Raw genomic sequence first — 15,647 nt, 5'->3', positions numbered from 1 at the left:
CCCTATCTGGGGAGTCCTGAGATTCCCAAACAGATATGATGGGCCTAGATCTCAAATAAATCCCTCTCTCCATTGGTATCTGCCATTCCTATCAGGAACAACACAATAGACCCCTTTGTGGGCCCCCATAGGACCTTGCCCTCAACTTGGATCAACAATGGTAGAAAATGTTCCATCCTCCTAAGGGAGGCTGGACAATATAGTCTATGCTACACCTGAGGAAGATGGGTCCTGATATTGGGGCAGCCTGGAATGTTCCTACTTATGACCACAGAATGTGAATTCTGATCTATTAGGGATGCAGAGATCACATAGCTCCTAAGCTGAGTATGGGCCCCAGATCACATCAAATCGATGGAGGTTGCAGTCAACAGTATTTATAAACCTTTCCCATATTTGGGAGCTACTCTCTCCCTAATCCAGTTTTCTGGTCCTTTTTTTTTCTAGCCATGACATCACCTCCCCAGACAATAATTAGGATCCACCTGCATATCAGATCTTGGGCTCAGGCAAAAAAAAAAAAAAAAACCCACTAGTATAGCCACAGGCCCTTTGGAATATAACTAAAATATGCCTACTAGCTATCTACAAAATGGAGGGCCCCCCCCAACTCTTCATCTGCACTATTCCAACCTTTAGGTCTATGATTAGTCAACAATTTGTTTGGCTTTGCATGTTAACTCTCTTTTCAGCCACCAGGTTCCAAATGCTAGCATAATGCCAACCAGACTTCCCTGGACAGACAACCCCACCAATGTGTCCTGGAGCTCTGCTTCCCCAGAGCCCTTCCCCTCTAGGGAAAGAGAGAGACAGGCTGGGAGTATGGATCGACCTGTCAAGGGCCATGTTTAGCAGGGAAGCAATGACAGAAGCCAGACCTTCCACTTTCTGCATCCCACAATGACCTTGGGTCCATACTCCCAGAGGGTTAAAGAATAGGAAAGCTATCAGGGGAGGGGATGAGATACTGAATTCTGGTAATGGGAATTGTGTGAAAGGAGAGAGGACAAAGCGCAAGGACCGGCATAAGGATCCCGGTTTGAGCCCCCGACTCCCCACCTGCAGGGGGTCACTTCACAGGCGGTGAAGCAGGTCTGCAGGTGTCTAATCTTTCTCTCCCCGTCTTCCCCATCTCTCTCCATTTCTCTCTGTCCTATCCTGCAATGACGACATCAATAACAACAATAATAACTACAACAACAATGAAAAAAAAAGGGCAGCAAAAGGGAAAAATAAATATTAAAAAATATTAAAAAAAAAAAAAAGGAGAGAGGAAAGTATCACTCTATCATCTGCATTGCCAGGGATCAAATTCAGCACTTCATGCTTGAGGGTCCAACACTTTATCTACTGCATTATATGCTAGGCCACCCGCTTTATTATTGCTTTCTTGAGTTTTTTTTCAGCTCCTATACATAAATCATACAATACAGTAACAAACTTTTAAATATTAGATAAATAAGGTCTTAGTATCTGATGCAAAACATAAGTATTGTTGGTAATATTGTATTGTTTAAGTGACATTTCTGGAGAAGTTCTTTCACCAAAAATAAATACATACAAAGTGATGTAAGTGAAAACTAGATGGGGAATATCTTTCATAGTATATATGTATATGAAATCATGATGTATATGTATACTTTATTTTAGTATTCGTCAACTGTACATCAAAAACAAAGTTTATACAAGAAAAGAAAGAGTATGGGTTCAGTTCTAGGGCGTTTCCTAGTGAGAAATAAAATCACCTGTTTTACATTTAGTTTATTTTTATTCAATGCTGAGGCCTGGTGCATGTCCTTTATACCACATGGGAACAGCACCGACAGCTCCATGGATAGTGGAACTTTGTAGGGAATTGAACCTATGGTCTAGAGCTTGATAAGGCAGGTGAGCAATCTCCTTGCCCTCGTTTAAAAAGCATTTTTATTGCTGAAATAGAGAACTTGGTATTGTATAAAAAATTGGTGTTGTTAAGCTAAAGTGATTTCTAACATAATTTTGAAAGAAAGTTAAGTTTTCCAACAAATTTAAGGCGAATTTCATTTCAAAATCTAGTACAGCTTCAGAAGGAACATATTCAATAACTAGTGCAGTATCCTATTGGACAGGTGAAATGAGTTTATCATTGTGCGTTCACTTTTGACATCCAATAAAAACCTGTGGACTAAATTATAAAGCACTAATATTGGATACATTTACTACCACCTAGCTTCAAATGCCCATTAAAACACCAGCAATATCCACTTTATCTCCTCTCCTGCAAAGGAGCGGGGACCTAATATTTTTGCAACCCACAGGTCCTTGTGTCCACGGTAGGAAAAACATCATAAAACTAGACCATTCTACTTCACACATGAGACTAGGATTTGCAAGAGGAGAACTTCAAAATCGCCCGTTTTACAGAAAAGGGGAGTGAAAAGGAAACCATTCCTACTGAGGGGAAAAAACAGGAGGGAGCCAGCATTTAAGTTCCTGCATTGTTCCAGGAGTTGCTTTTACTGGAGTTCTGTGATGCTGAAGTTTTCCAAATATTCTCACTCCATCACGCCCCAACCCTGAAACCTGCGGCTATTTGAGAGAAGTGGTTTGTTTGGTGAGCTAGGATAAAGAGTCCTACCACTCCCCAGCTGAAACAATTCAAGCCTTTCTGATAATACCATTTACACCTCCAAGTTTGCGGAGAGAGCCCGAGGTCACGCCCCTAGGCTCCGCCCCGTCGGGCTTTGCTTCCGGGGCGGCGGGCTCAGCCACGTCATCCACGGGGGCCACTCGGCAGCTGGCAGTGAATTCTGGGAGTCAAGATGGCGGCAGCTGCTGCAGGCAGTATTCGAGAGAGACAAACAGGTACCTATTAATGCCCTTCTCCTTGGATTTTGTGCTTGCTCTGGGGACATGAACCTCTATGTGTCGCCCTCACTCAGTAGCGATGAGTGCAGCTGGGAAACAGATCTCTAGGTTCTATTCTTGGAGGGGCAAGAGCCCCTCCTATTTAAGTTCTTAAAGAAGTGTCTTTAGTTTGACAACTCAGGCGGTGCAAGGGGCTTCGGGCGGTGGTCCAGTTGCTGTATAACTGTATTTGTTGCTTTACTGCTGACCTCAAATAGCCGTCACAAGAACTGGTCTCTGGCCCTCCTTCCACCCACATTCTGTTGCTGCCTACGAGGTCTCTGTTTCTTTTAAGTTTTGATATTGAAAGATCATTTTGGGCACTCCCACCAGTTTCAAATTTTAGGTGTTCTTGCCAGAGCAGTCTACATTCTGCTGGGTTTTGTTGTTGTTGAACCAGTAGTTTGGATATACCCGAAGAGAAAAACCTACTAGAATTAAATGAATTCAGTATCTTTTACATTTTATCTGACACATTAGTATTTTAAAGCTATGCATTAGTGTAATCTTTGGTTGCACAGCTTGTATTTATGCTATGCAAAGTGGAAGAGAAAATAAACTTTTTCTTCCTCTGATCTTTGATTTTTTTTGTTTTTCCTTATTTTGTTTAACTTATGACAACTTGTTTTATACCTGATAGCTCCAAAGTAATGTTTTATATCTGTTAACTAATTGTTTTTGAAAGGTGGCTGCCCCCCCCCCCCAAAAAAAAAGCTAACAGAAGAAAGCATTGAAGACTTGGAAAATCTTTCCTGTGACTGTGCTCTTTTTGCACGTAAATCTGAATAGGCGGGGGGATGTCTGGCTATAATTAATATCACCTGCAGAAAGGATTTGGACTGTGCTTAATTGGGAATTCAAAGAAAAAATTAGTAGTAAATGCCAATCTAGTCAATGACACAGTGGGTACACTGAGCTGTATTTTCCTTTTCCTAATACAAGTTTAATATGATACCAGATGAAATCATTCATCAAATTAACTAGTTCAGTTTTGTCCTTGTTTCAGAGAAATAAGTGTTAAAGTAGAAATAGGGATCATGTGGTAGCACATCAGCTTGAGCTCCAGTTACAATGCTTAAGGAGCAGGGTTCAGGTCCTCCAGTCCCCACCTGCAGGGAAGAAGCTTTGTGACTGATAAAACAGGGATGTATGTCTCTCTCAGTCTTTCTATCTCCCATTCCTTCTTGATCACAATCTCTCCCTCTCTTTCCCTTTCTCCCTCTCTCTCTCCCTCCCTCTCTCCCTCCATCTCTCCCACCCTCCCTTCCTCTCTCTCTCTCTCTCTCTCTCTTACTAGAGCATTGCTCAGCTCTGGCTTATGGTGCAGGGGATTGAACCTGGGACTTTGGAGTCTCAGGCATGAGAGTCCCTTTGCATAACCATTATGCTATCTGCCCCTTGATTTCTCTTGCTCTCTTTGTCTCTATTCAATAAATAAATATATATTTTTTAAAAAGTAGAAATAAACATTTCTTTGATAACTACTGAGAATGGTTTGGGGAATAATTTTTAAATATTCTGGATATAGATGAATTTGCTATCTATTTGGATAGATAATAGCTGATGCCTTTGAGAATTTACCACCACCAGACATTATTTTAAGTAACTTTTACTTAAAAGTATTAATGAGTATTATATCTATTTTTCTGATGAAGAAACAAGTATAGAGAGAATAGTTGGCGTTTTGGCCTTTGCTTTACTATTTTGAAGCATCTTTATTCATTTCTTATAGGTCACTTCAAAAAGTTTTCTCCATTATGAAAGTTCTTGGGCTCAGTGTCTGCACAACAAACTCACCACACCTGGTGGCCTTTTTTTTTTTTTTTTTCTCTTCCCCTCCCCTTTACTTGATAGGACAGGGATAAATGAGAAGGGAGAGGAAGATAACCAGAGACACCTGCAGACTTGGCTTCACCACTCTTGAGGCTTCCCCCTGAAGGTGGAAGACAGGCTTGAACCCCAGTCCTTGGACATAGTAATATGTGCACTCCACCAAGTGTGCCCCCACCTAGGTCTTAGCCTCCTATCTTTAGATATTATCTCTATACTGATGATGCCCAGGTTTATTTCTCTAGCTTGCACACCACTCCTTTGAACACGAGCTATTCCAAATAAATTAATGGCTATTCAATTCCTTTACTGTTCAGGTCATAAACTTTAAAATTTTCTTCACATTGGTCTTTCATGTCCCATATCAAATTTGTCAATAAGTCTTGTCATATTTGCTCTGAATAAAACGGAACCTGACCATTGTTGTTACTATTTTCCAAGCCCAATCCACAGTGAGTTTATATAATAACCTCTTATTTGGCCTTCATGCTTTTCTTTCTTTTTCTTTCTTTCTTTTTCTTAATTTCTTTATTGGGGGATTAATGGTTTACAGTCAACAGTAAAATACAATACATGTTGTACATGTATAACCTTTCCACATAATTCAACCCCCAGTAGGTCCTCCTCTGCCATCATGTCCCAGGACTTGAACTTTCCCCCCACCCCACCCCAGACTCTTCTACTTTGGTGCAGTACACCACCTCCAGTCAGGCTTATCAATCCATGTTACCCTTTATTATTTTTTTTTCCTGGCAATATAAAAAGTGATGTCACATATTTGCTCAAATCTTGCAACAACTGTCATATTCAGTTGTAAAAACTAGTGGTCGTTTATACAATTTTTGTATTTGATAGAACAGAGAGAAATTGAGACGGGAAGGGGAGATAGAGTGGGGAATATAAAGAGAAATGCCTGCAGCTCCACTCATGAAGCTTCCTCTCTGCAGGTAAGGACCAGGGGCTTGACCCTTCTTTCACTTGGTAACATGTGCACTCAACTGACTGCACCAACACCTGGCCCTCAAAGCTAGTACTCTTAACAGTGGCTCTCAAGGCTGTGTCTCTGGTACCCACTTAACTTTCTGATCTCACTATAACACTCTCCCCTTTCCTTAAACACACCAGGATCTTCCCAGCATGGAGTCTCATTTCCTCTTTCTAAAATATGTTTTTAAGGGGCTGGTTGGTGCACACTTGGTAGAGAACACATATTATAATACACAAGGCCCTTGATTCAAGCCCCCCCCCCCCCCCCCCCCGTCACCAAATGCAAGGATGGGGAAGCTTCATCAACAGTGACGTCGTGTTGTCATTGTCTTTTTTGTTTCTCTCCCTCTCTACCACCACCTACCTTTTCAATTTCTCAGTCTCTATCCAAAATAAGTAGTAAAATTATTTTAAATTATCTACATGACTCATATCCTCCCCCTCTTCAGGTCTTCATAATCTTTCTTTAAATGTTACTTTCTCAGGAGGGCTTTTCTGATGATTTAAAAGTACAACCAACTCCTTTCTTATCTTCCTTATTCTTTTTTTTTTCCCACAAAGGAACCAGTGGGTTTTGTTGTTGTTGTTGTTGTTTTATTTTGTTTTTCTTATTTATTTATTAATGAGAAAGATAGGAGGAGAGAGAGAACGAACCAGACATCACTCTGGTACATGTGCTGCCGGGGATTGAACTCAGGACCTCATGCTTGAGAGTCCTATGCTTTATCCACTGCGCCACCTCCCAGACCACACCTTCCTTATTCATATATATATATATATATATATATATATATATATATATTATTACTTATCATAAACTCAAATACCATGAGCTTTACTAATTTTGTCATTTTTCTCCCTCAATGGAACGAAAGTTTCTTGAAAACATGTAACTTTTATCCAGTCTCTTTAATGCCAACAGCTAGAGCAGTGTCCAGTAGGTTGTAGGTACCCATAAAGCATTTACTGAATGAATAGTAAATATATTTGATGCTATTTGTTCAGTAAATTAGTGAAAAAAAAATGTTCAGGAGAAGGGTAACATTTTGTTAAGTCTGTGATGGGGAGTAGGATATTTAGGGCTGATAAAGAAAGTTACTTTAGGGAGCCAGGCAGTGGTGACACCTGATGGAGTGCACATGTTACAATGTGCAAGGACCTGGGTTCAGGCCCTCAGGGGGAAGCTTCACAAGTGGTAAAGCAGGGCTGTAGGTGTCTATCTTTCTATCTTCACCTTACCTCTTCTCTAAGTTTCTATCCAATAAATAAGTAGATATTAAGTAAGAAAAGGTTACTCTGTCGTCTGTTTTTTTTTAAAAGTTGTTACTTTTAAAATTATTTATTTATTTATTGGATAGAGACAAATCAAGAGGAAAGGGAGGGATAGAGAGGGTGAGAGACCTGCAACACTGCTTCACCACTTGCAAAACTTTCCCCCTGCAGGTGGGGACTGTGGGCTCGAACCTAGGTCCTTGCACACTGTAACATGCACTCAACCTGGTGCACCACTACCCAGCCCCTTGTCATCTCAGTTTTAAAAGCAGTGATTTAAAGATTCGGGAAATGGATGAAAGTAACATTGCATTCTCACACATAATTCGAATACAGGAATTTTTATTAGTAGTATTCACACTGCATCAAATTCTTTATATATGTGTGTATATATGTATTTTATTTAATTTATTTATTCATGAGAAATGATAGGAGAGAAAGAACCAGACATCGCTCTGATACATGTGCTGCTGGGGATTGAACTTGGGGACCTCATGCTTGAGTGTTCAAAGCCTTATCCATTGGGTCACCTCCTGGACCACGATCAAATTCTTATTGAGTTAGCCAAGACCCAGAGTTGGGAAACTCACTTAAATGGAACTGTGAGGACAGATGTAGAACATCTGATAATATTAGCCTTTTCCATTTAGCAAAGGCTTAGCTCTGGAGAACATGATACACCAGATACTCACATGAAGCCTAGTCTGGTTTTTCTTTTTTCTTTTTTTCCTGGTTGATCTGTATTAAGAGTATGAAAGCTGTTTCTAGAAACAAGACTTTTTTTTGGTGTGTGTGTGTGTGTATTCTGTTTATTTTGTTATTAGTGTGTTATGTGTTGATTATGATGGCCTTATAATATAGTTTGAGATCTGGGAGTGTGATGCTTCTATTTCTGTTCAGCTCTACAAAAAATAAAAGTAAAGAAAAAGAAACCTACAAAATACAACATATCAGGGGACTCTGCATTTTTTTCTGCCATGGGCCATTTGGATATTTATGACGTCATTTGTGGGGCATACAAAATTCTCACCTTAGACGTTTGCGCAGTGTTGCTATGGGAAAGTTCCTAGATTTTTGGAATTTGAAGTTGTGCCTGTGATTCCCTTGTTCTGGGCCAGACCAAATGACAGGGGCCAGACGTGGTCCACCCTGATAGAGTAACTGCTGTGATTTTAGAAATTGCCTTCTTGGTGGAAGTAACTGACCAACAACGGTATCCATGGAAAAGTCTTGGTTTTCCATGGACACTTTTTTCTGCCAAGGATATCATTGGGAACCTACATGATTATAGTAGAAACTGCCCCACTTTGTGATGATACATATCAAGCGGTGTAACTTTTCAGTTAATCTGACAGGATAAATTAATCATAAAATGTACTATAGGATAATTAAACATAAGCCTACTGTATAAAACAAATATCTCACAGATTTTTGTTTGTTTGTTTTTGGTATTTAAGATTTGTATTTGAGAAAGAGACCAGAGCTCCCTGTATGATCAAACCCAGGTTCTCACATCTGCATGTCCTCCACCTTACCTTCTGGTCTCCCTCCTTGGTCACAAGAAAGGCTTATCTTAGTTTATGCTTTCAGCTGAACAATAAATAGTACCAGTCTACTGAGGCAGTTCATGACTGACAAACTTCCTTTTTGCATTTATATAAACTATGGTTTATGATAATCAAGGGAAATGGAAACGACTTCCTTCTGCATATTTTTCAGTTTCACCTGGTGACAGATGTCTGTTGTATTTTAGAATATTTTCTTGGATCTGGGAAGGGTGCTTGTACTGCCTTGTGTACCACCACATATGCTGTGTAACAGAGTTCTGGTTCTGTGGTTCTCTTCCTGCCTATATAAATGAAAAAGTGTTCCAGGGTGGTGAAATTTTGCTTGTGTGAGGCTTTGGTTCCACTAAAAAAGAAAGTTTCTTAAATGTACCAGTTAGCTGGTGATGGAATAATCTTACCTAACTCAAACCCTCATTTTACTTATCAGGCCATTTAACTAATCAATTTTACTAGAGCTCTTTTATACATTTGTTTTTGAGATAGTCTGTAACATACAGTTGAGAGAGATGAAATCATTAAATGCAGTAGTAATATATACTGACTTTCTAAATTTTCAGTGGCTTTGAAGCGTATGCTGAATTTCAATGTGCCGCATGTTAAAAACAGCACTGGAGAACCTGTGTGGAAGGTAAGAGGGTTTCTTTTAATGAGGACTGTTACCTTTTTCTTGGTTTACTGTAACGCATGGATAATTTTTGTTTAACGTGACATCTTAATGTAAAACTTTTTACATTTTTTTTTTTTTTTTGGATAGAGACAGCAGAAATTGAGAGGAGGAGGGGAGATAGACACCTGCAGCCCCACTTCACCACTTGCAAAGCTTTTCCCCTGCAGGTGGGGTCCAGGGGCTCGAACCCTGGTCCTTATGCATTGTGATATGTGCGCTCAACCAGGTGCACCACCTGGTCCCAAATCTTTTTTTATAAACGTTTCATAAAATGATAATAGACAATAGTAATTTTCATTTAGGGAATTCAGCTTATCTTTTGAATCTCAGTTGATTACTCTCTAGTCTGGTGTATGTTTTGTTTCTTAGCTTTTTGCAAGTCCAGAATTTGGATCTTAGAATTTTACTCAGAGTTAATCAGGCTCAGGGGGGACCAGTTCATTTTATTTTATTCATATTTATTTGTTAGATAGGACAGAGAAAATAAGAGGGGAGGGGAACATAGAAGAGAGGAGGAGAGACATCTGCAGCACTGTTTCACCACTTGTAAAGCCTTTTCCCTTGCAGGCAGAGACAGGGGACTTGAACCTGGGCCCTTGTACATTGTAATGTGTGTGCTCAAGCTGGTGGGCCATCACTCAGTCCTATATTTGTATTTTTATAAATGTCTTAGAAAATACTCCTTGATTTATTGGATAGATAGGTGAATCAAGAGGAAGGAGGGAGATGCAAGGACCAGGTGGTTGCATATGCAGTTGAGAGCACACATTATCTGAAGGGGATTGGAGATATGCCAGTGTGTCTCTGTCTCTCTCCCTCTCTGCTTCCCCTTCACCTTCAGATTCTCTCTGCACTAAGAAAAAAAAAAAGTAATTAAAAAAAGGAAAAAGTGGGCACCGGAAGCACTGGTGGCAGCAAAAAGCAAATTAATTAAATTAAAAGAGAGAGAGAGAGGGACCAAAAGACACCTGCAGCACTTCTTCATTTGCTAAGTTTCCCCCCTGCAGATGGGGACTGGAGGCTTGAACTCAAGTTCTTACACTTCCTACATAGCTTATGAGAAAATGATCTGTAAACCAGAATGCCAGTTTATTAATGTATGAAGAGGGGGAAAAAAACCCCATAAAAGTGATAACTGTACCTGAAAGCAATCTGTAATTTTTCTCCTTTGTAATATGCTGGAGAATCTTTAAAAACTCCTACTCTGAACTCCCTTATTGTAAGTTGCATGTGTTCTCTTACCTTTATTCAGAGAACTAATAATTAGGTTTGAATTTACTAAATTTATATCTCTCTCCTAGTAAGAATTAAGTTAACTTGATCTAGAACTTCAGGTGTTTTGAAAACGAGTCTTTTTAAAAATAATTATTTTCCCTTTTGTTGCCCTTGTGTTTCATTGTTGTTGTAGTTATTGTTGTTGTTATTGATGTCATCGTTATTAGATAGGACAGAGAGAAATGGAGAGAGGAGGGGAAGACAGAGGAGAGAAAGACCTGCAGACCTGCTCACTGCCTGTGAAGCAACTCCCCTGCAGGTGGGGAACTGGGGGCTCGAACTCGGATTCTTAAGCCGGACCTCGCGCTTTGCACCACGTGTGCTTAACCCGCTGCGCTACCGCCCAGTCCGAGTCTTTTTTTTTTTTTTTCTTTTTTTAGTATTTATTTAGTTATTCCCTTTTGTTGCCCTTGTTTTTCATTGTGGTTGTAGTTATTGATGTCGTCGTTGTTGGATAGGACAGAGAGAAATGGAGAGAAGAGGGGAAGACATAGAGGGGGAGAGAAAGATACCTGCAGACCTGCTTCACCGCCTGTGAAGCGACTCCCCTGCAGGTGGGGAGCTGGGGGCTCAACCGCGATCCTTACTCGGGTCCTTGCACTTTGCGCCACGTGCGCTTAACCTACTACGCTACCGCCTGACTCCCGAAACTCGAGAGTCTGTAGATTCTTTGGATTAGTTTTAAATGTGATTAAAGACATCAATATTGAATTTACAATTTAAGATTATCATTTTTGTCAGTTCCGTCTTCCTATTTATTTGTAGGCATCTTTAAACAAACAAACAAACAATTCTTATTTGTGAGAGAACCAAAGCATCACTTTGACACATGTGATACCAGGGATTAAACTCTGAACCTCGTGCTTTAGAAACTGACATAATATGTTCTTCTGCCTCCCAGTCACCATGGGTACGACATGAGTGTCCTTTATATAATCCCTAGTCCTCCTCCCTCCATTCCCCAAGGACCTATCCTGAGCTTTTGAATTCGATAGCTTGAGAATTTCTTGGGTACATATGTGTGTCACATTCTTTCCCTACACATCATTTCTAATGTCGCAGTGTTAGCAATATACGACATTAAGATTTGAAAAGGGAAGGTTTTTTTTTTTTTTTTTTTAAGTATTCATCATCCATCCTATTATGGTTGGAGTGGAAACATTTTTCTTTTAATTTTTTAAAAATTATCTATTTATTTATTGGATAGAGACGGGTAGAAATCGAGAGGGAATGGGGTGATAGAGACAGAGAGACACCTGCAGCCCTGCTTCACCACTTGTGAAGCTTTCCCCCTGCAAATGGGGACCAGGGGATTGAACCTGGTCCTTGCGCATTATAACATGTGCGCTCAGCCAGGTGCACCACCACCCGCCCCAGAAACATTTTCAACTACCCTTAAAGAAATCCTGGCATTCAGTAAAGTCGTGTTTTTACAGCTACTTGTTTTTAAGCAGTTTGCTGCTCCATACAACAAGTGTACTTACTAGTTGCAATGTCTCTTTTGTTTGTTGTATCTATAAAACTAATTTTGAATCAGAAGACCCTGTTAGTGTTTTCTATTCTGAAAGATGTCAGCTTTATTATATTTAGAACATCAGGAATTGCATGTGACAGAATAAGGCTACCAATGCTCTCTAGAAACTTGATTTTGAAATGAATATTTTATTGAGCTAACCTGCTTTAAATCACTAAATTTTCTCTATAGTCATGGAATTTGTTAACACTAGTTTCAAGTTAGTTTTTGCTTTCATTTTTAAAAAGTTATTCATAAACTAGGTAGGAAAATATATGTGAATTTGCAGTGTGTTCTCAGATCTTTTGTCTGGGGATCATAACACAGCATAGTGGTTAAGCAAAAGACTTTAATGCCTGAGGTTTTCTGTCACTAGTTCATTGGTATTTGTTTACTAGGTGCTCATTTATGACCGATTTGGCCAAGATATCATCTCTCCTCTGCTATCTGTGAAGGAACTGAGAGATATGGGAATTACGCTGCACCTGTGAGTTTTGAATCATTTCTAGTAATGGCATTTGCTTTCAAATACATCATTAAAGACTTCATTAGCCATTCTGAAATCAGATTAAAGGATATTTATAGAAAAACTAATTTTAATTTATGGGACTTAAATAGTATAACATATAAAATTTCCCCCTAATCTTGTTTTATTCAGCCCTTACTTCTGAAGTTAAAAATTAGTCCTCTGTCTGAAGCTTTATAATTCAGAATTGAAATTCTTTTATTTTTTTCTCCTACAGACTTATAATCTCTTTTGTGAAAGAATAGTACTGGGGGGGAAAATGTGGGGTGTGGGTGGGGTGCGACCACCAGAGTCGTTGTACAATTTCTCCATTTTCATCAGACTCTTTAGGTTCTTCGTTCTCCCTTTCCTTCCTTCCCATGTATTGTGAGAGGTGAGAGGTTAACAGAGAGACACTATAGCACTGTTCATCACTGGAGAAGCTTCCCAAAGAGGTACTCCCATGAGACTGGGGATTCAAACTCAGGTCCTTGTACATGGTAAAGTGTGCACTCTGCAAGATGCCACCTCCTCATCCCCTGAAAAATTTTATTTTTGGTCATGTCTCTTTGTTGCCTGACAAAATAGCTCATTTGGATAAAGTCCTGCTTTGCCATATATGTGACTCAGGTTCATGCCTGGTCCCTACCACATGAAAGAAGTTTAGGTGTTGTGGTCTGTCTGTCTTTCTCTGAAAAAGTTGGCCCAAGTGGTGAACACCCTCTTCCCTACCATATTTCTGTGAAAAAACAGAAATAAAATTGATCTAGAATACTTTCGTTGTCATTCAAGGAGAATATTGGCTCTAACAAAGAATTTTGGACTCTCAGAGGTATTTGAAATCATGCTGCTGACTAGAGTAGAAAAATGAAACTAAGATGAGATTAGGGGTATACTGAGAAATAACACTGAAGAAAGCTCAGTTAAGTAATTTCTTATGACAAAATCAGGGACAGGGAGATAGTGCAGTGAGTAGCAGGAGTGCATTAAACTTTAACCTGAGAGCCCCAAAGGTCTCCTCAGGTTCAGTCCCCAGCACCTCATAATTAAAAAAAAAAAAAGCGAAAGTATTCTTGAATTAGTTAACTCCTAATGTGAGGATACTCTTTAAAAGATCTTTTTAAATAAATGACTAGAAAAAAGTCTCGTGTTCTGTGTTTTCTAGGCTTTTGCACTCAGATCGAGATCCTATTCCAGATGTCCCTGCAGTGTACTTCGTGATGCCAACTGAAGAGAATATAGACAGAATGTGCCAGGTAATAGGAGTTGCTACTTTCTTGGAAAATGTGGAGACAGACTTTTTTCCTAATAGTTACCAACTGTCCAGTTGAAGAATCAGGAATTACCTTAATGTTTCCCACTTTGATTTTTTTTTTTTTTTTTTTTTTGCGATTGCCATTGAATTTTAAGTAACCTGAAAATACTCAAAAAACATTTTTTGAAGTCAGGGTTTTTTTAAATGAGAGGAGGAATGGATTTTTCTACCTTGTATGGAGTGCTCCTTATTGCTCTCATGTGAGTCCAGGAACTGAACCCAGCGCCCCATGCATGCAGGGCAAGACTACCTCTCATACACCTACTTGAATCTGAAAGATTTAAAAACTTTTGACTTGGGAGTCGGGCTGTAGCACAGTGGGTTAATCGCATGTGGCGCAAAGCTCAAAGACTGGTGTAAGGATCCCGGCTCCCCACCTGCAGGGGAGTCGCTTCACAAGCGGTGCAGCAGGTCTGCAGGTGTCTTTCTGTCTCCCTCTCTGTCTTCACCTCCTCTCTCCATTTCTCTCTGTCCTATCCAACAACAACGACATCAATAACTACAACAATAAAACAACAAAAGGGAAGAATAAATAAATATTTTTTAAAAAATCTATTAAAAAAAACTTTTGACTTATATTTGCATTACATTAAGACTGAGTCTGACTCTGAAGGACAAAAACTATATTCGCTTTAAAAATAATTTTAATTTGCTAAGATAAGAGAAATTGTAGGAGTTAAGAAGTTGAAGCAAATACTGCAACTCTATAAAGTAAAACCTCAAAATCAAGATTTCTGTTTTTCTGAACTATTGTGTTTGGTTTGTCAGTTTTCATTGTCTTGCTTACTTATTCATGGTTGCAGCTGTTTATTCATTTTGATCAGAAAGGTTAAACTTCCCCAGCAACTCTCAGAAGACTTTGTGTATCTCTATGAATAAAATCAGCAGTGAGAGGCTAAAAAATTAATATTCAGTGGTCCAGGAGGTGGCACAGTGGATAAAGCATTGGACTCTCAAGCATGGTGTCCTGAGTTCCATCCTCAGCAGCACATGATGGCTGGTTCTTTCTCTCCTCCTATCTTTCTCATTAATAAATAAATAAATTAAAAAATAGTCAGATGAGAGTCTTGCCACCCCAAGCAAAAGCTCAGTTCTTAGAGCACTGATGAGGAGGGTGTAAATGGTTTTTGAATAAGTAGCTAGTGCTGTCTGCCACATGCCAGGTATCTTTGTTGTTGATATTCCACTGTCTCAGTAAACCAAATTTTGTTTAACCTTTTACTATTTTTTAAACTAATTTATTTTAGTGAGCAAAGGGTGTGAGAGGAGAAAACCCAGAGCACTGCTCAGTTCAGGCTCGTGGTGCTAGGGATTGAACCTGGGACCTCAGAGCCTCAAGCATGAAAGTCTGATGTATGACCATTATGCTGTTTCCCCAGCCTTCTGCCATCTAATGAGCATTTGAGTTACTTCTGCCATTTAGGTTGCTATGGATAATGTTACTGTGAACATTTTTGTACAAATTTCTGTGTAGACTTGTTTTCATTTCTCACGTCTGTAAACTCTTATAGGAAGGAGAATTTCTGGATCCAATGATAACTTTTTAAAAAAACCCTATGAGCAACAGACATTTCCAAGGTGATTGCATCATTTATAGTCCCCCTCACCCCAGCCAGCATAAGGGAAGCAATGAAGAGTGCACGAGTGAAGGAAGTGGGCTTGCAGTTGTCTTTTTTTCTCCTCTATCTCCCCCTCCCCTGTTTCTGTTATTCCCATTAAAAAAAAAAAAAATCGGGGGTGGAGAGGAGTGGAATAGGGGATTGTGGCCTGGAGCAGTGAATATATCATGCAGGCCCTCACCCCCAGGGATAGCCCTAGTGGCAATTAAA

At 39.6% G+C, this 15,647-nt stretch overlaps 1 protein-coding gene across 3 annotated transcripts in view; it reads left to right on the top strand.

The window, feature by feature from the left end:
* Positions 1-2,738: 2,738 nt before the first annotated feature.
* Positions 2,739-15,647, top strand: part of SCFD1 (sec1 family domain containing 1) — a 94,623-nt gene continuing 81,714 nt past the window's right edge. For 2 of the 3 annotated variants that reach the window (XR_009545357.1, XM_060175225.1), the window contains exons 1-4: positions 2,739-2,844; positions 9,101-9,171; positions 12,397-12,485; positions 13,669-13,759. Coding sequence is in view for 2 of the 3 variants with exons in the window: in XM_060175225.1 (XP_060031208.1) it covers positions 2,802-2,844; positions 9,101-9,171; positions 12,397-12,485; positions 13,669-13,759 (294 nt within the window). In the remaining variant the exon portion in view is untranslated. The remainder of the gene's footprint in view (positions 2,845-9,100; positions 9,172-12,396; positions 12,486-13,668; positions 13,760-15,647) is intronic. The other variant, XM_007516836.3, reaches the window with a different exon arrangement.

Source organism: Erinaceus europaeus, chromosome 16, assembly GCF_950295315.1.
Source record: "Erinaceus europaeus chromosome 16, mEriEur2.1, whole genome shotgun sequence".
Classification (NCBI taxonomy): domain Eukaryota; kingdom Metazoa; phylum Chordata; class Mammalia; order Eulipotyphla; family Erinaceidae; genus Erinaceus; species Erinaceus europaeus.
This window is presented reverse-complemented; position numbering and strand designations above follow the sequence as displayed.